Below are 16,934 nucleotides of genomic sequence, written 5' to 3'. Positions count from 1 at the left end.
TTTCCTTCTATACTAAAAAAGGTATCTGTGACACATCACTTAGCTGTAGGAACTTGACTTACATGCAGTAGGGGAATCTGTTTGCCATCATGCTTTGATTGTAATCAATCCAATCAAGTACTATATTTTGATAAAGACACTGAGAAGCAGCAGCCATGGCACTTTCATTAATTCCTAGGTCTGCCCTGGACCACTTTCCAAAAATGCCAGCCTTTCCCTTGGTCCCCCTATGTCCACTATAACAGGCACAATAAAATAAGTTAAAGAATGGCCAAGGGCACAGCCAACCTTGTTAAGATTATAGATGCTTCCAAATCCTCAGGCTTTTTTAAAGTCAGCAGTTCCCTGAATGAAAAGCCATAGAGTACTATAGATTCTCCTATTCTTTTCAGAGCTCCAAAAGTACATTGGTACCAACCTCCTCTACACCACTGTCCACACAAATGTGTACAGAAGAGCCTGGCTTCATCATTTATACCAGAAATGCATGAGACTAGACCAAAGTTACCAGCTGTCTTTCCTGCTATCTCTGGCCAGTATAATCAAATTGGGATGAATACTTGGCACGCTAAGCTACGGAAATCTAGCTAATATTTATCCGTACCCCCCCACCAAGTCTGTTTTGGCTCATACACTCTTCTGAGATTGCTGTGTTCACTCACCCAGACACATTTACCAAAGGGAAATTCTGTGTGCCTTGAATAAGGCAATCTCAATCTCATTTTATTTTAACCCAAAATACCATAATGAGACCACATATTGGTCACTTGAGGTTTTATGTAGGGGTTTTAAAGAAGCCAATTCAAAGCTGCACTGGGAAAGCAGAAGATTCAAATCACAGACTAGAAAGAAAAACAAGAATGTTACAAATCTGTCTTAGACCAACAGAACCCCCAAAACAGATTAAGGAAGGCTAAGAAAGTCTCCAGACCAAAGGCAATAAGGTGAAAAAAGAGAAGAGGGAGAGATCATCTAGGAAACTTCTGTTTCTTAGTTTATTAGATAAAGACACATCCTGCCTCTAGTTAGCCAGGCCATTCCAACAGAGGTAAGCAGATACCAGGAATCTTCACTGAAACGATGTTGATCTGAAAGTGGTATAAATGGCCTCTCTGGTTCTCTTAAGACATTTTATCAGCTCTGGTGTGTTAAAGTTACTGAAGTCTCCATGTGCTTTGCATTCTACTAACAGAGTTAGAAACCAAAGGAAAGAATGAAAAAGGAAAAAAACAAGAACAGAGAGAAAATAAAGCTGAATGGCAGAGGGATGATAAAGTGAGTCTAGAACACAAAAACACACACACGGAACATATGACTACCAGAGTATTGTCTGTACATACAAATATCAAATCACAGATCAAACTGTCAGCATTCTGCCTCCTGGAAGCCTCTGCCTTCATCGCAGCCAGGTCACAGTGATCACAGCTTCCCTTCTCAGGCAGGAGGGAAAAGAGGTCTGGTACAGGAAACATGTTTTCAATGGGAAGGATTCAGAAACCACATCAGGTTTTCAGAAAGCCCCCATGCACTACAACACTGGTTCTCCACTTGGTCTTTGCATTATTAATGTTTATTATCTGACCATTTCTGTAACTTCCATTTCTGTGCCAAGCACAATCCTTATTAAGTCATACAACTAGGGACAGGTTTTGGCTCAAATGTCCATTCCTCAAAGAGACCTCATCCACTTGAGAGATGGGGTAACTTGTCAGGAGTCTTCTTAGAGGGTTTATTTACTAGGACTTCACAACAAGGGACACAAGGAAAGGAATCACAGCAAAACTCAAGGTGGCCACTGGGGCACTGAGGGGTGGGGGATGAGAGATTGAGGGAAGTCATTAAGAATTGTCTACTCAGAGACCACCAGATTCTCAGATCAGCTGGCCATCAACGAGCAGAAAGGATATCATGGCATTTAATTAAGGTTTCCAATACTAGCCTCTGAGGAGCATTTTCAAGAATGACTTTTTGGGCAGTTTTCTCAACTGGTCATACTTGGAGGCCACCATAGGCCATCATCCTAAAATGAGCTTTTCCACCTTCATCAAACCAGAACCATCCTCATGCCACGCCACCAAAGAGCTAAAAGAAAGAGAAACAGAGGGCAAGGAGTCCCCAGGTCCTATAAACAAACAGAGTTTGTCATTACTGTATAGAAGATCCATCTCAAAAGTATTTTCTTTCTTCTCCCCCAACCCCTAGCACTTTTAACCTTTTCTCCAACCAATAACACACTTTCAACATCATGGGAAGGGCAGATACATCTGAAACATTAGCCTTTGGTATAATTTGGAAGAAACCCCTCAGGTATTTCAGATATATTCTGTAGCCTAGTTGAGCATAAATCCAGTAGTTCTCAAACTTGAGTGTGCATTATAGAGGCCTGGAGGTCTTGTTAAAACATACTGCCAGAGTTTTGGATTCAGTAGGTCTGGATGAGTATTTGCATTTATAAACAGGGCCCAGGTAAAAATGCTATGGGCCCAGGTAAAAACTATGGGATAGGGCTTCCCTGGTGTTGCAGTGGTTGAGAATCTGCCTGCCAATGCAGGGGACATGGGTTAGAGCCCTGGTCTGGGAAGATCCCACATGCCGCGGAGCAACTAAGCCCGTAAGCCACAACTACTGAGCCTGCGCGTCTGGAGCCTGTGCTCCGCAACGGCAGAGGCCGCAACAGTGAGAGGCCCGCGCACCGCGATGAAGAGTGGCCCCCGCTCACCGCAACTGGAGAAAGCCCTCGCACAGAAACAAAGACCCAACACAACAACCAAAAATAAATAAGTAAATAAATTTATTTAAAAAAACAAAGAAAACAAAACTATGGGATAGCTTTTAATTCAGCACAGACTAATGCTGTCTGTCTTTAACCACTCAATTCTATCCCCCTCTCAAGCAGGGGCCTCTACCAACTAGGAGCTGTGTTCGAATTTTATTGGATAACAAGTAATACTTTCATGTATGTTATTTAACGTTTACTACAGCTGCAAGTAGATATTTTTCCTTATTATACAGTTGAGGATACAGATTCAGAGAAGTGACTTGCCTGAAGTCACACAGCCTAAGGGAACTTTAAACCTCGCTTTTAGAGCTGACTCTGACATGAAACTGTGTGAGGCACTTAACCTTTACGTGTTCACTTCCCTGAAGCGGAAAATTAAGACAATAATCCTCATCTCTCCAGTGAGTGCTCCAAGTTCTAGAAAGTAAAATCACTCTGCAAATATTTTCATAATGCAAGTTACTCTCATTTAGGCCACAGTGAAGGGCTCTATCTTTGAGCCTGAATCCTACCGCTATCCCCATTCTCAAAGAGAAAAGGGCCTAAGGACCAAATCCTGCCAATTCTTACCATTGGGATCATACAGACATTCATCAAAAACCTAAATAAAATTCTAAATGGAAGAGATGGATGGGACAGAAATCTAGGCATAATGTCAAACTGTAACTAAAGGCTTTTCAGTCTTTCACCCCATTTAAGAGTTCTAGGGACTTCCTTCGTGGTCCAGTGGCTAAGAATCTGAGCTCCCAATGCAGGGGGCCCGGGTTCCATCCCTGGTTGGGGAACTAGATCCCACATGCACGCTGCAACTAAAGATCTCGCATGCCGCAATGAAGACCCGGCACAGCCTAAATAAATAAATAAATAGTTTTTAGAAAAAAGGGTTCTAGACTATTGCAAAAAATAATGTCTCAACGAGGTCTAGTGCTTGAATAATTTATTTTGGAGAAGCAAACTTAGTATTGTATAATGTTTCACAGCTCTGGAGAATCAGACAAACCTTGATTCAAATCTGAACTCTATCTTTTACTAGTTTTTTGTCCTAGGGCGAATTTCTCATTCTTACTCTACTTCCTCATCTGTAAAGTGGGAGGAATAATTCTAGAACCCATCTCTCATGATTGTGAAGATTAAATAAAGAAATTCCTGGAGAGACCCAAGCTTAGTGCTTGGCACATAGCAAGTACTCAACTACATGGTAATTATCATTAATATTCACCCCCAACACACCATCACTTGAAAACAGGGAACTCAGTGAGGTCCTTGGCCTACCCCTGGCCCAGGACAAAGTTGTGGACAAACTACCTACAGAATTGATCCCCAAATCCTTACTAATATCTTTGGCAGCCCAGATTCCTAAACAGGTAAAAAGTTAGAAGTCTGGAAACGAAAGGCAGGTTATCCAAATCTGAATCAAGAGTTTCACACTCCTAAACTAATGCCATGAAACTCCATCACCTTCCGACCAGAACAGAATCTTGTCCAAAAGGCAAGAGAGAAAGCCATCTGTATTCACCAGAAAAGATGTAGTAACAAAGAGCAACCAATTCCCAGCATTCTGCTCAGGTCATTTGTTCTCTAAGAACAACAGAAAGCTGTAATAAGGTCTACCCCAGAGAGAGGGGAAATCACTGGGCAAGAAGAGCCCAAAGACATATCTGTTTCCTCTAAAAGGAAGCACCCAGCATGATGTAGCCTTTAATCCTCTACCACGTGGCTGAACTCACACTCTTCTTAAAGTCAAAGTACACCAGGCACCAGTCAGTTGAGAATAAACAGCTGGACCCAGATGCACTCATGCAAGTTGTGACCTCAAGGAAAACAGGAGGCAAAATAAAAACACTAAGCACACAGCAAATGGGTTTTCAAATATCACACCAATCCCTAAACTCCCCTGCTGCCGTCACGCTGGTGCTAGATCTTGAGGGGGGAGTTCCTTTTAACAGAGATGTCTATAAACAAGCAAGCTGAAAGCTAACAAGTTTAAGAGGGAAAAGCATACAAAAATCTTGGCTGCTGGTGATGAGCCACAAAAAAATCATGAATGTGCCAGTGCCAAGGGAGGAGGAAGTCTAATACCTAACATTGCAGACTTAGGAACCCAGAAGCAGTGAAGCCATAAGGAAGCCCAAATGCAGAAGAGAGAAAAAAAGCACATGGCACATTTCCTCTTCATATTCAAGCAGCACTCTGGGCCTGCAGAGCACACAGCCCAGTGCCCCAAGCCCCTTCGTATTTCATACCAACATTAACTTCCTGGAGGACGACAAAAATCTGTCCTGGATTACTGAGTGATTTCTAATATGTACCATAACCAACACTAAGTCAACATTTTAGGGATCAAATTTCCTACTCTGCAGCATGTTGGAATGCATTCTTGGCATTAGACTTCTTCCCACTGCAGTCCACCCTTAGAAAATGCAGAAGCCACTGGGAAATACAGACTCAACCTGTCCCAAGACCATCTTCTAGTATGCACAAATGACTAACAAAAATAAAAGTTCACTCAGATGTCCCTTCAAATTCAATAAATACTAATGCCATCCATTTAAATAGGGGGAAGAGCAAGTTCAGGGAAGAATACTCAAGGCAGTTAAGTCAACATTCACCCCAACTTGGATTCTTAAAACCTGGACTGACTAAGGAGTTCATCTCAAGCCCCTACACACTTTCTGGTGAACCACTGTGCCCAATTCTGAGTTACTGGAAACTCACTTTTGCAAAATGCCAGAATGGTAAGGTAAAGATGGTGGAAGAGACATTTCCAAACTAGAATCTGCATTCAAGACTCCATATGTTTATACTGGAACAGTGCAACCCACCCTCCTCTTCCAGGTGGAAGCGCTGCAGTAGCCTGGTACTGGACACTCCATGCATCTTCAGCTGTTAAGCATCCACTTACCATTTGAAAAGGGCCAGAAACCACATGTGATCCAATCACACATGGACTAGCAGGTAAAGAGAAACCAAAATCACTACATTTCAGAGGCTCCCATAAAGAATAAGCATGTGTTTGCAGCATTTATGAGCTTCTTGGCCACAGGCAACCTAATCAAAAACAATATTAAAGGCCATTTCTGTGAACAGATGGGCAAACTGCATATGTGCAGGCTTACCCACCCAACAACCCTCAATATAAGGTCTGATCCAAGCAACTCAGCTTGAGCACAGCTCCCAAACCTTCAGAAACAGCAGCAGCCTGAGTCCAGACAGGTACCTCATGGCTCCTGTTTTAAGAAAGGTCAACTAACTTTGCCGGAAAAGAAAAAACTCAGGCTCTCTAACCAAAGTTGAACTGTCACTGTAGAGTTGTCCAGGGCACACAACTCTGAAGGTGACACAACCTTCCAAACCCAAAATTACTACCAAAGAGCCTCTGAACTAGCCAAGAACTTGGCAGGTTGTACTAAAGGCCCCACATAACCACAGGAACCACTAAGACCCTGAAACCACTCTCTTTCATGGAACTGGTTACAGTCCAAATTCTCAAAGTCACCAGAATGAGACAACTACAGGTCTGGGGGTGGATGTGTAATTTGAATTCTGTAAAGCCCATGAAACTCAGAGTAGCATTATGAAAAAGCAAATTAATATTTTAACTTTCCCCTTCTTGGACATTTAACTTCACAAATCACTGCCTCTGAAAAGCTGTCCCAGGTTTACTCTGCCCAAATGTGATTGCTCCTTATTCTCAGATTCCTTCAGCCCATACACTTAGTTTGGTCTGTATCCATTTGTAAAACCCTGCTTTGCAAGTTTTCCAAATGTGTACACATAAGCATGCTTCCCAAGAAAACTAAATTCCTCTGAAGCAGATATTGCCTCTATCTTTTAAGTCCCTCCCTAGTATCTAGTAGGTATGTTCACAAAGAGCTACTTCCCACCCCCCTTTGAATCTCCAGATCCCCCTGAGCAAGAAATCATGCTCTCAGCAACAAGCTTGAAATTCTAATACCCTCCCTACCACCATACTGGGGAAAGGCCTGGGCAATCAATGTCAGTGTCAACCCAAGTTTTTGTATCTTGTTTTAAAACAAGCTGATAGCCTTTGGTAAGTTAGCTGAACCTAACTAAAAATTATGGTCAGGGCCATAATTACATTCATACTCCCTACTACTATGCTGAGTCAAAAAGGCACTTCCAGGACTCTGGTCTAAAAGACGTTTCTTGCGAAGAACACTGGTGTCAGAGTCAGTGGATTATGTTTAAAAAGAGACTTTGAGAAAGTAAATCCGGTCGTCTCACAAGGCTACCAAGGGAGAGTACGATAGGCAGACAGATAGAACACTTCTAAAATACCTCCTCCTCCATAAAAAGAATGTTTCACCAGAAGAACCAGAAACGTTTTTAATCCTAAAATGGCAATTTTAAAAACAAAGATTGAATCTACCCACATAACCCTTCAGGCAGGACTTAGCGAGTCCGCAAACACTGTACTGACCCAGGAACCTGGGGCATTAATTTTAATATAAAATTAAGTGATGCACAGGAGTCCAGTAAAAGCTATATAAATTAAACCCAGCCCAGGCTTCCCTGGTGGCACAGTGGTTAAAAATCGCCTGCCAATGAAGGAGGGGACACGGGTTCGAGCCCTGGTCCAGGAAGATCCCACATGCCGCGGAGCAACTAAGCCCGTGCCACAACTACTAAAGCCCGCGTGCCTAGAGCCCATGCTCCCCAACAAGAGAAGCCGGCGCACCACAACGAAGGGTGGCCCCCGCTCACCACAACTAGAGAAAGCCCGCATGCAGCAACGGAGACCCAACGCAGCCAAAAATAAATTAATTAATTAATTTTTTTAAAAAATTAAACCTGGCCCTTGGAGGAGTGGGCTTATAATCCTGAGAGCCAAAGCAGAAGAGGCTGAGGACAGCACTGAAGTTGTAGTATCTTTTTTTTCCTTTTTGGTATTCCAAAAATGCAAACCCAACCCTAAAAACATCTCACCGAACTACAGAAACGTTCTGAAAGAACAATGCTTTAAATTTAAAACTCACAGTCTCATAAACCAAGCTTTAGGAGCACACTTACTTCACTAACTGAAACTTAGGAGCTTCTTTCCAAACTTCTGTTTATTTTCACTCTGAAACTGCAACCGATTTTAAACAGGGCTCCACGTGCCCTGAACTCAGCATGGAGCCAGAACCAGGGAGGTTTCTCTTCCAGGGCATCATCTTTTCACTTCAAACCTCTTTTAGATCATATCTTCTCATCTCCATGCTCTCCACCCCCACCTCTACCCCCCAGCGTTACCCTCTCTTCCCTACCCCCAAGTCTTTTTCTCCAATGTTATTTTATTCCACCACGTGAGAAGAAACGAGCATTATCTTTGCTTGAAAACTGTTTATTAATTTGCCTGTCAAACATTCTATAGAGCCGTTTACATCTTACTATAGAAACCTCCTGGGTACATATTGACAGCTCAGCAAGTATTTACACAAAGCTCTGAAACACTTGGTTCCTTCAGAGAGAAGAAGCTGCTGTGTCAAGCAGAGAATTATCAAACACCTTTCCCTCTACCTTTTTCCCTCTTTCATAAAGGGAAGCTTCCTTCTAACACACCTCTAAGAGATGCCTAAATTACACTTTTTAACTACTAAACCAGGAGGAGAAAAATTGGAAATTCTGGTATACTGGAGAACAGCTGAAAGAACAGCATTTCCAGGACCAACTGCAAACCACACAACATAGTTTAAAAAAAACAACAGGGGTATGAGAAATGGCCATACACCTATGAAGTTGACCCTGAGACGCTTAGCTTTTCCTGTTCCTGTTCCAGTCTCAGGAACTTTTGCTCCTCTCTCAGCAAAACTTACAGGGCAAGTTCAGGCACTCAGGTTACAACCAACTGCCCAAACCAGACCTAGACCTGCCCAAACACCAGAAGAGTCTGGAGAGCTTAATACTACCTCTCCCCACCTTCCTATTCACCCCCCACCAAAGAAACAGTGTTAATGTTGAATTTATGAATATCCACTCCTCACCCCATCCCTAATCTACCCAAAATCCCCTCATGGAGATTCTGAAGGAACTATTTTTCAAGTCTTGCTCTAATGAAGTCTAATTTTTCAATTACTGTTTAGTGTATTAATACCACCAGCCAGGTGAAATGACTAATGACAAACAGATTAACAGTCTCAAAGCAAAACAATCTGGTAGGGCTTTTTCTGTGAAGGACCACAGACCACAGTGGCACCCAACTATTTAGAGCTTGTTCTTGTAAATCCTCAAGAGAAAACAGCCTTGAGTTCCTTGAGCCCAGGGAAAGAAAGATGGTCTCAGGATCCCTATTGAAGAAGGTACAGGAAGAAGCTGCCCTCCTAACAAGCCAGATATGGAAGCACAGACAGATGTGTAGCATCAGAGAAGGTTATGCAGTTCACCAGCTTCACTTTACCAACGAAGAGAAAATGAAACAGAGGAGGCAAATGCCCTGCCCAAAGTCACACAGCTTAATCCAGAGCTGCATGTGGAACCAAAGCTCCTCTTCCTTCTGAGTCCTGTGCTCTTTAGTGCTCACTACTATACCACACACAACTCAATGTACATCAGTAATGATAATGACCAATCTAAACAGGGAAAAACCCAGAAATGAAAGCCAAGGGAATCAGTACTCCATTTCAGAGACCAAGGTATCATCCCATCTCACTGGCAGGAAAGAACTATTCAGTGCCAATTTATTTTGAATACCATATTTTAGCCATATTTGCATGCTTCAGTTGCTTGTAGAATTTTGGGATTTGAAGCCAATCAATACAAACTTTTAGGGGATGGGAATGGGAAAAGACCCTGACCATTACTTTGTTAGCTTATTTCCACGTTTTAAAAAAGGTTCACTGGGACTTCCCTGGGGCGCAGTGGTTAAGAATCCGCCTGTCAATGCAGGAGACATGGCTTCAATCCCTGGTCCAGGAAGATCCCACATGCCATGGGGCAACTAAGCCTGTGAGCCACAACTACTGAGCCTGCACTCTAGAGCCTGCGTGCTGCAACTACTGAAGCCCGAGCACCTAGAGCGTGTGCTCCACAACAAGAGATGCCACCGAAATGAGAAGCCCACACACCACAAGGAAGTGTAGCCCCTGCTTGCCACAACTAGAGAAAGACTGCACGCAGACCAACGCAGCCATAAATAAATAAATACATACATACATACATACATACAATAAGGTTCGCTAACTTTGCAAAAGGGTGACTGTAGACTTCACACCCTACAGGAGTCAATCTAACATATGAATATTTAATGCAATCCAAATCATCTTGTTACAGCAGGTGCCACTTGTCATGGTTACTCTGTGTCACACACAAGGGAAGGAACCTTAAAAAGTCCCCACAGGGCCCAATACAAAGAAGCCAGCCTTGGTCCTGACTGCTTTCTCTCTTCTCTCACCATCATCCCAACCTTCATCACAGCAGTTCTCTCATGGAAAGCAGAGAAACATGAAGCCCTCACAACTAAGTGCCATCTCAGTGTGGTTTTCCTGATCCCTCCTACTTGAGAGAGCTCCAAGAGTCCTGTGTTTCAGCCAGCCCAGAATTTCTGCCAGTAGGCATTCCCATAAGCCCAGGATTCCTGTATTTGTTTCCCAGGAGTCGGAAATATCATTTGATATTTCCATAGCAGGAACAACAGCCAAGCTTCTACAATCAAATCCACCTTGATCCTGAACTACATAGTCTATTGGATTTTTTACTTTGATGAGCGTAGTCTACCAGCTCAAGGTACTACAGCTAAAAAAAAAAAGCTTTACACGAGGTTCAAGAACATAGGTGACTGAAAAGTATTTCATCAGTAGCAGGATTCACCACCTTGAGATACAATACTACTTATGGAAAGGCATAAAGAAAAAGTTTGTTTGATGGGATCCAACCAGCTCCTGTGAAAAAGACAGAGCCACAATACACACACATACCTAATCTTTATTCCATAAAGATTCAGAGTCAAATGAACATTACCACCTTAGCTGTGTTAATCAAGTCCCTGCAAAAAACTTTTTTTTTAACATCTTTATTAGAGTATAATTGCTTTACAATGGTGTGTTAGTTTCTGCTTTATAACAAAGTGACACTTGGAAAAAACTCTCAATTCAAGACTGAGTTAGGGAAAGAAGAGGACAAAGCAAGATCTTATTATTTAAGAATGCTTAAGGGCTTCCCTGGTGGCGCAGTGGTTGAGAATCCGCCTGCCAATGCAGGGGACATAGGTTCGAGCCCTGGTCTGGGAGGATCCCACATGCCGCAGAGCGGCTGGGCCCGTGAGCCACAATTACTGAGCCTGCGCGTCTGGAGCCTGTGCTCTGCAACAAGAGAGGCCGCAATAGTGAGAGGCCTGCGCACCGCGATGAAGAGTGGCCCCCGCTTGCCACAACTAGAGAAAGCCCTCGCACAGAAACGAAGACCCAACACAGCCATAAATAAATAAAAATTAAAAAAAAAAAAAAAAAAAAAGAAAAACATGCCTTTAAAAAAAAAAAAAAAAAAAAGAATGCTTAAGAATAGGGCATCATGGTCTGACAAGTAGTTTATCCTTAAGTAACAAAAAGGAATTCAGAACGAAATTTACCCACCTACAACCTTCATCTAGATGACACACCTGAAGCAACCCACAAAACTGGAAGTTGCACTGTCTCTTCTACAAGTGAATGCTCACCAGCCCATGCTCTGGGTCTCAGGAGAACAGGCAACTGAACTGAAATCCAACAGGAATCTATGTTGTGTGAAGTGCTAGGCCTGTTAACGTTAAAAGGGAATAAGAAAATTCGCACAAAGGCAGCACAGACAAGCTTCCAAACAGGGACTGTATCTACCTTTCCTACCATTTATCCAGCACAGAACATAGTGCCTAGTACATAGAAAGTGCTCAAATATTTGTTTAATGACTGAAAAACAGAAATTACTATACGGCAAAAATTGGTTTTACCAAAAAAAAAAAAAAAAAAAAAAGAATTTGCTTGAATATCTCCAAGCTGAAAGAATTCAAATTAATTTTTGTTTTTAAATGAGCCATGACTTACCCCAAATTATTTCCTCTAATGGTTTAAGAAAAGTAAATTTCTTAGCCTCCTTTCCCCCTCACCCCCAAAAGGGAAAAAATGAGGGGAAAGAGATAAACTATAGAATGACCCAGAAAGAAGATGTTCTAAGACAAAATTTCTCCTCCAGACACTAGGAATCTAATTTAAAATTCCCCTATTTCTTGCCCAGATGTAGAACATCATGGAAGACATGGAGTCAAGGCACAGACCTCTAAACCTGCTACCTGACATAAATATTTTCAAAATTCCCAGCTCAATGTAAGAGTAGAAAAGCAGTTCTAAGATGGGGAGGGAATACATCTTAATTAGGCCGCCGAAGTGAACAAAATGTGAACAAAATCTCATAGGACAAAGGTACAACTGGGTACTGCTGGGAGAGGGGCAGACATGAAGGAAGACTTTTTCCTGCTTTGAAAAGATAGATGACTCCAAAGAATACCCAATATTCCTGACCAAAACACTGAACACAGAACATGATGAAGAGGAAGAGCAAAATAAAACAGAATGCGTAAAAACACACCTAAAAGTTGTAATTTCTAAGCAAGTCTTAAGTATCATTGTAGGTCATATCTTTGTTATCCTGGAAGATAGAAATAAATGGAACTTAAAATGCAAAGAAAAAAACTGGTTGCCCTCTATTTCAAAGCTGTAAAATGAATGACGACAAAATAGAAAACTAGGCTTTTTGATATTTCCGGGAACAAATGATAAATTTCACCAAGCCAAGCCTTTACAAAACAGTCCCTCTCAAGATCAAGAAAGATGTCCTTCCCTTTAAATTGAGCTGCTCTCCCAAAGTTCAATTAACAAAAGTGCTAACATGTAAACAAAGAATGAGGCCAGCCTTCCTTAAAACAGAACACCTAAATATGAAATTCTCTTTCAGAAAGCTTCCAGTTCTCAGAAAGTTTTTTCCTACCCCCTCTGATAAAGATCCCACATTTGCCACTCAATAAAAAGGTCAGTAAAATAATTTCAATTCTGCAAAGCAAACAGGGTCAAAATTACTCAAGACAAACGCATCTTCAGAGCCATCAAAGAAGTCATTTATACCATCAGGAAAGTCACAAAACCAAAACAAACAGCAAACCCATTGTAGAGAAAAACTCAGCTACTGTTCTGACAACACAGAATCTATTTCAGTCTGCATAAAACATAACAAGCAAAATAAATCCAAGGTACAAGCAAAATGCCACTGCCTCCTCTTTTGTTTCGGACACAATGTAACAAGGGCAGCCTGTCTTGGGCTCTGCTCCTGCTGATAACAGTATTGCTGCTTAAACCTCCCTCCTCAAGGTCACAGCCAATTTCAGCTCTGGAATAAAAGGCAGATAGTGGCAGCGATGGTTTGGGTTATCACTGGCAGAAAAGCAGAGTGTAAAAGTTTATGAGCTCATCAGGATTGTTGTACCATTACATCAGAGGCAATTATAAATGGCCAAGAGCAGGAGATGGGGAGCCAATCAGATCACAGATAGGATGTCAACCTAAGACCAACTGTCTCCTGGCTTTGACAGAAGGATTTTACCTCCATAATTCAAATCCCAAACCAAAGCAATCTGCACTTACTACTCCAATCACTCAGCTGTTTACCAGCACTTCCAGGGAGAAGCCCAGGCCACTGGGCCGACGGAGACTAAGACAGGAGACGGCCCGGGCTGCCCTGGGTGGACCGCAGCCGGCCTCTAGCTGCTCCCAAGCAGGCCCCGGCCCTCCCTCGAGGTGCCCCCGAGCCCGAGGGGCCCCTCCTTGAAAACACAGATGGGGACCGGCCTAGAAGAAGGTGGGCGGGGGGGTGGAGCAGAGAGGAGCGGCAGGTGAGCAAAGAACTGTTCACTCAACTCCAGACCTCCTAGCACTGCCTATACCCCTAACCTGACCCCCCAGCACCCCGTCACCCCGGGCCGGGCCCTTTCCCGCACACTCTGCTCCGCACCCCCTGGAAGACTCCCAGGGCTGGAAGGGACCAGGGTAAAGGGAGAAGGGGAGCAGGCACCTCAGGGAAAGCCCCACACAAAGGCTGAAAGAGGGAAAGAGAGGAAGGCAGACAGGCAGCCATTTTAAGAGGGAAGAGCGAGACAATGGCAGCTCCCCAGCAGTGGGGGCCCCGGACTGGGGGTAGCCCACGGCTGTGGCCTGCTCCCCGCCGCCGCCCCCCACTCCCAGGACCCCGCTGGCCCCAGCCCCCTCCCCACTCAGCCGTGTACCTGCGGGGTCCGGACGAGCGGCTGACCCCCGCCGCCGCTGCTCCCGGGGCTCATGGGCGCGTGGTGGCTCCTTTGTTGGGCTCCTCCCGAGGCGGCCGCCGCCGCCGCCGCCGCCGCCGCAGCAGCCCCCCAGCACTGCGAGGCCATGTCCGCCGGGCCCTTGCCGGCGCCCCCGTCCTGGGGCCCGCCGCCGTAGTCGCCCCCGGGGTAGCCCTGGTAGCCCCGGGCCGAGCTGGGCGACGTGAGCAGTTGGTTGAGGGTGGGGGTGGCGGTGGGCTGGGGGGTTCCCCCTCCGGCCGCTGTGGGGCCGCCTCCCCCCATGGCCCCGAAGCGCTGCTGAGCGAAGGACGAAGACGACGAGGAGGCGGAGGCGCTGGAGGAGGGAGGCGGCTTGGAGCCGGCGGCCGCCGCCGCGCCGGACCCCGGAGTGCCACCTCTCGGGGAGCTCAGCGCGTAGGCCTGGGGGGGCGGGGGGTAGGCGCTGCGGTTGGGGTAGTAGGAGTTGTACTGGTGGTTGGGGAAGCCGTGGTCGTGCGAGTTCTGCTGGGGCCCCGCGTAGGGCTCCAGGCCCCCGCCGCCGCCGCCGCTCTGCAGCGCTGCCAGGCCAGGGCTTTGTTGTCCGCCATGTTGTTGGTGGAAGACGGCGGCCGCCGCGGCGGCGACGGCAGACGGGCTCCGGCCGTAGGGTTGCCCGAAGCCGTAGGCTGGGGGCGGCAAGGCGGCCGCGGCTGAGTGAGGAGGCGCCCCCACCCCGTCGCTGCTGCCGCCACCACCGCCGCCGGGCGGCTCCGTGAGGTTATTGTTCAGGGCGGGCCTAGGGCCCGCGTTCCCGTTCGAGTTCTTCAGGTCCGGCTCCGCGCCGGGCCCGCCACCGCCGCCGGCTCCGCCGCCGCCGCCACCCCCATTGCTCTCAGCCCCGTCCTGCAGCTCCTTTCCCAGTGGCTGCGGCGGCCCCACGGCGGGGCCCTCGCTTTCCTGCCCGGCGGCTGCCTTCATTTCCCCGCGCTCGGCCGCTACCGCCGCCGCCTCGCCCCCCGCCTCCTCCCGCTGCTGCTGCTCCGCTTTCTTCAGCTCCGAGGGCGGCGGCGGCGGGTTGCCCAGGCTGCTGGCGGCGGCGGGGGCGACCTGCGCGGCCATGATCCCCGCTGTCTCGTCCGCGGAGAGACCCGGCCCTGTCTTCGTCTTCTTCCCCCCTCCCACCCCGCCCCGGGGCCGAATCCCCCGGGCTGCCCTCCCCTCTCGCCCGGGCGGGCCTCGCGGGGCTCCGCTGCTGCGCTGCGCTCGCTCGCTCCTCTCCCCCCCGCCCCGCCGGCTCAGGCTCCGGGCTGGCGGCGGCGGAGGAGGAGGAGGCGGCGGCGGCCGAGGCGCCGGCGGCTCAGCTGCTCCCGGCTCTGTAGGCTCGGGACCCGGCTCTCCCGGCTCATTCCCCCCAAGCCCTTGCCTGGGAATGAGGGGGGCGGTGGAGGCTCCGCTCCCCAGGGCCTGGCCCCGCTGTGACTCTCCGCTTTCTGCTGCCGGAGAAAGGAGGAGGGAGGGAGGGAGGGAGGGAGGCAGGCGAGGGGGAGGGGGCGGGGAGGGAGGGAGGGAGGGAGCTGGGGGAGGGGGACCCGGGACGGGCGGGCTGGAGGGCGCGCGGCAGCAGCCCAGGCGCCGGGAGGTAGAGTCGGAGCGTAGGCCGGGCCGGGCGCCCTGCCTCCCTTCCCCGGCCGCGGCGCGGGCTGCGGTTGCTGCGCGGCAGCGGGCGGGCGAGCGGGCGGGCGGCCGGACTGAGCGGCTAGAGCGCCCCACTCTCCTCCGAGTCCCCCTCACTCCGACACGAGGCTCAGCACTGCCATTTTACCCAGCGCCGTCGCGGCCGCCTGGCAAACCCGGAGCGGAGTGCGGAGCGGGCACAGGCCATGGAACGGACTCGCTCCCGTCCCTTCACAAAGGAGGAGGGGAGAGAACCAGCCGCGGCGGCGGCAGGCCCTCTGCCGCTTTCGCTCGGCAGCGCCGCCGCCGAAGGCTTCGGGGAAAACCCGGCCCGGAGCTCGCGCCTCTCCGGAGCCTGCGCCGCCTCCCTCCTGGCGTTCCTACGCAGGTCGGTCCCCTCCAGGCCGCGCGTAGGGGAGCGGGCAACCATGAAGTTTACTCGGGGCTGCAAAATTGGCCTGAGCCCGAGACCGCGGCCGCCTCGGCCCAGGCCTGACCCCCTGGCAGCGGGCCTGGTCTCTTGGCTGCTACTTAGCACCTCTACAGCACTTTGCTTCTTCAAAACCTTTTACAAACCCGCTCCAAAGAACCAGCTGAGCCTTACAGTTTATCCCTTTGCAAGGAATGACAGATCATTGTTTTAGACTTTCCGTTTTCCCACCCTTCTGCCCTCATTAGCCAGTCCTCACAAGGCCCTGGGGGCATGAGGTCTATTATCTCTATTTTACAGAATCAAGACAGTGTTAGGGGACTGCCCTGTCATTTAAAGTCAGAGCAGAGGAGGGTGGCTTTAAAAAGCAGCAGAGTCCCCACAGCTGCCCCTAACTACTTAGCATTAAAAACAAACAAAAAACAGTGGTCAAGGGCTTCCCTGGTGGCACAGTGGTTAAGAGCTTCCCTGGTGGCACAGTGGTTAAGAATCCGCCTGCCAATACAGGGGACACAGGTTTGAGCCCTGGCCCGGGAAGATCCCACATGCCGCGGAGCAACTACGCCCGTGAGCCACAACTACTGAAGCCCGCGTGCCTAGAACCCGTGCTCCACAACAGGAGAAGCCACAGCAATGAGAAGCCCGCGCACTGCAACAAAGAGTAGCTCCCACTCACGGCAACTAGAGAAAGCCTGCGCACAGCAACGAAGACCCAATGCAGACAAAAATTTAAAAATTAATTAATTAATTTAAAAAAAAACAGTGGTCAAGTTGTGTCATATTCAACAATG

General features: G+C 47.7%; 1 protein-coding gene across 4 annotated transcripts in view; it reads right to left on the bottom strand.

Annotated features, from left to right (window-relative positions):
• Positions 1-15,927, bottom strand: part of ARID1A (AT-rich interaction domain 1A) — a 70,655-nt gene extending 54,728 nt beyond the window's left edge. For 3 of the 4 annotated variants that reach the window (XM_057547403.1, XM_057547397.1, XM_057547412.1), the window contains exon 1: positions 14,022-15,856. In XM_057547403.1, coding sequence (XP_057403386.1) covers positions 14,022-15,158 — 1,137 coding nt within the window. In that variant the 5' untranslated portion in view covers positions 15,159-15,856. Of the gene's footprint in view, positions 1-14,021 lie in introns of all 4 variants that reach the window. The other variant, XM_057547414.1, reaches the window with a different exon arrangement.
• Positions 15,928-16,934: the final 1,007 nt, after the last annotated feature.

Source organism: Balaenoptera acutorostrata, chromosome 1 (genome assembly GCF_949987535.1).
Source record: "Balaenoptera acutorostrata chromosome 1, mBalAcu1.1, whole genome shotgun sequence".
NCBI lineage: Eukaryota > Metazoa > Chordata > Mammalia > Artiodactyla > Balaenopteridae > Balaenoptera > Balaenoptera acutorostrata.
Note: the sequence above shows the minus strand (reverse complement) of the source record. Positions and strands in the feature narration are given on the sequence as shown.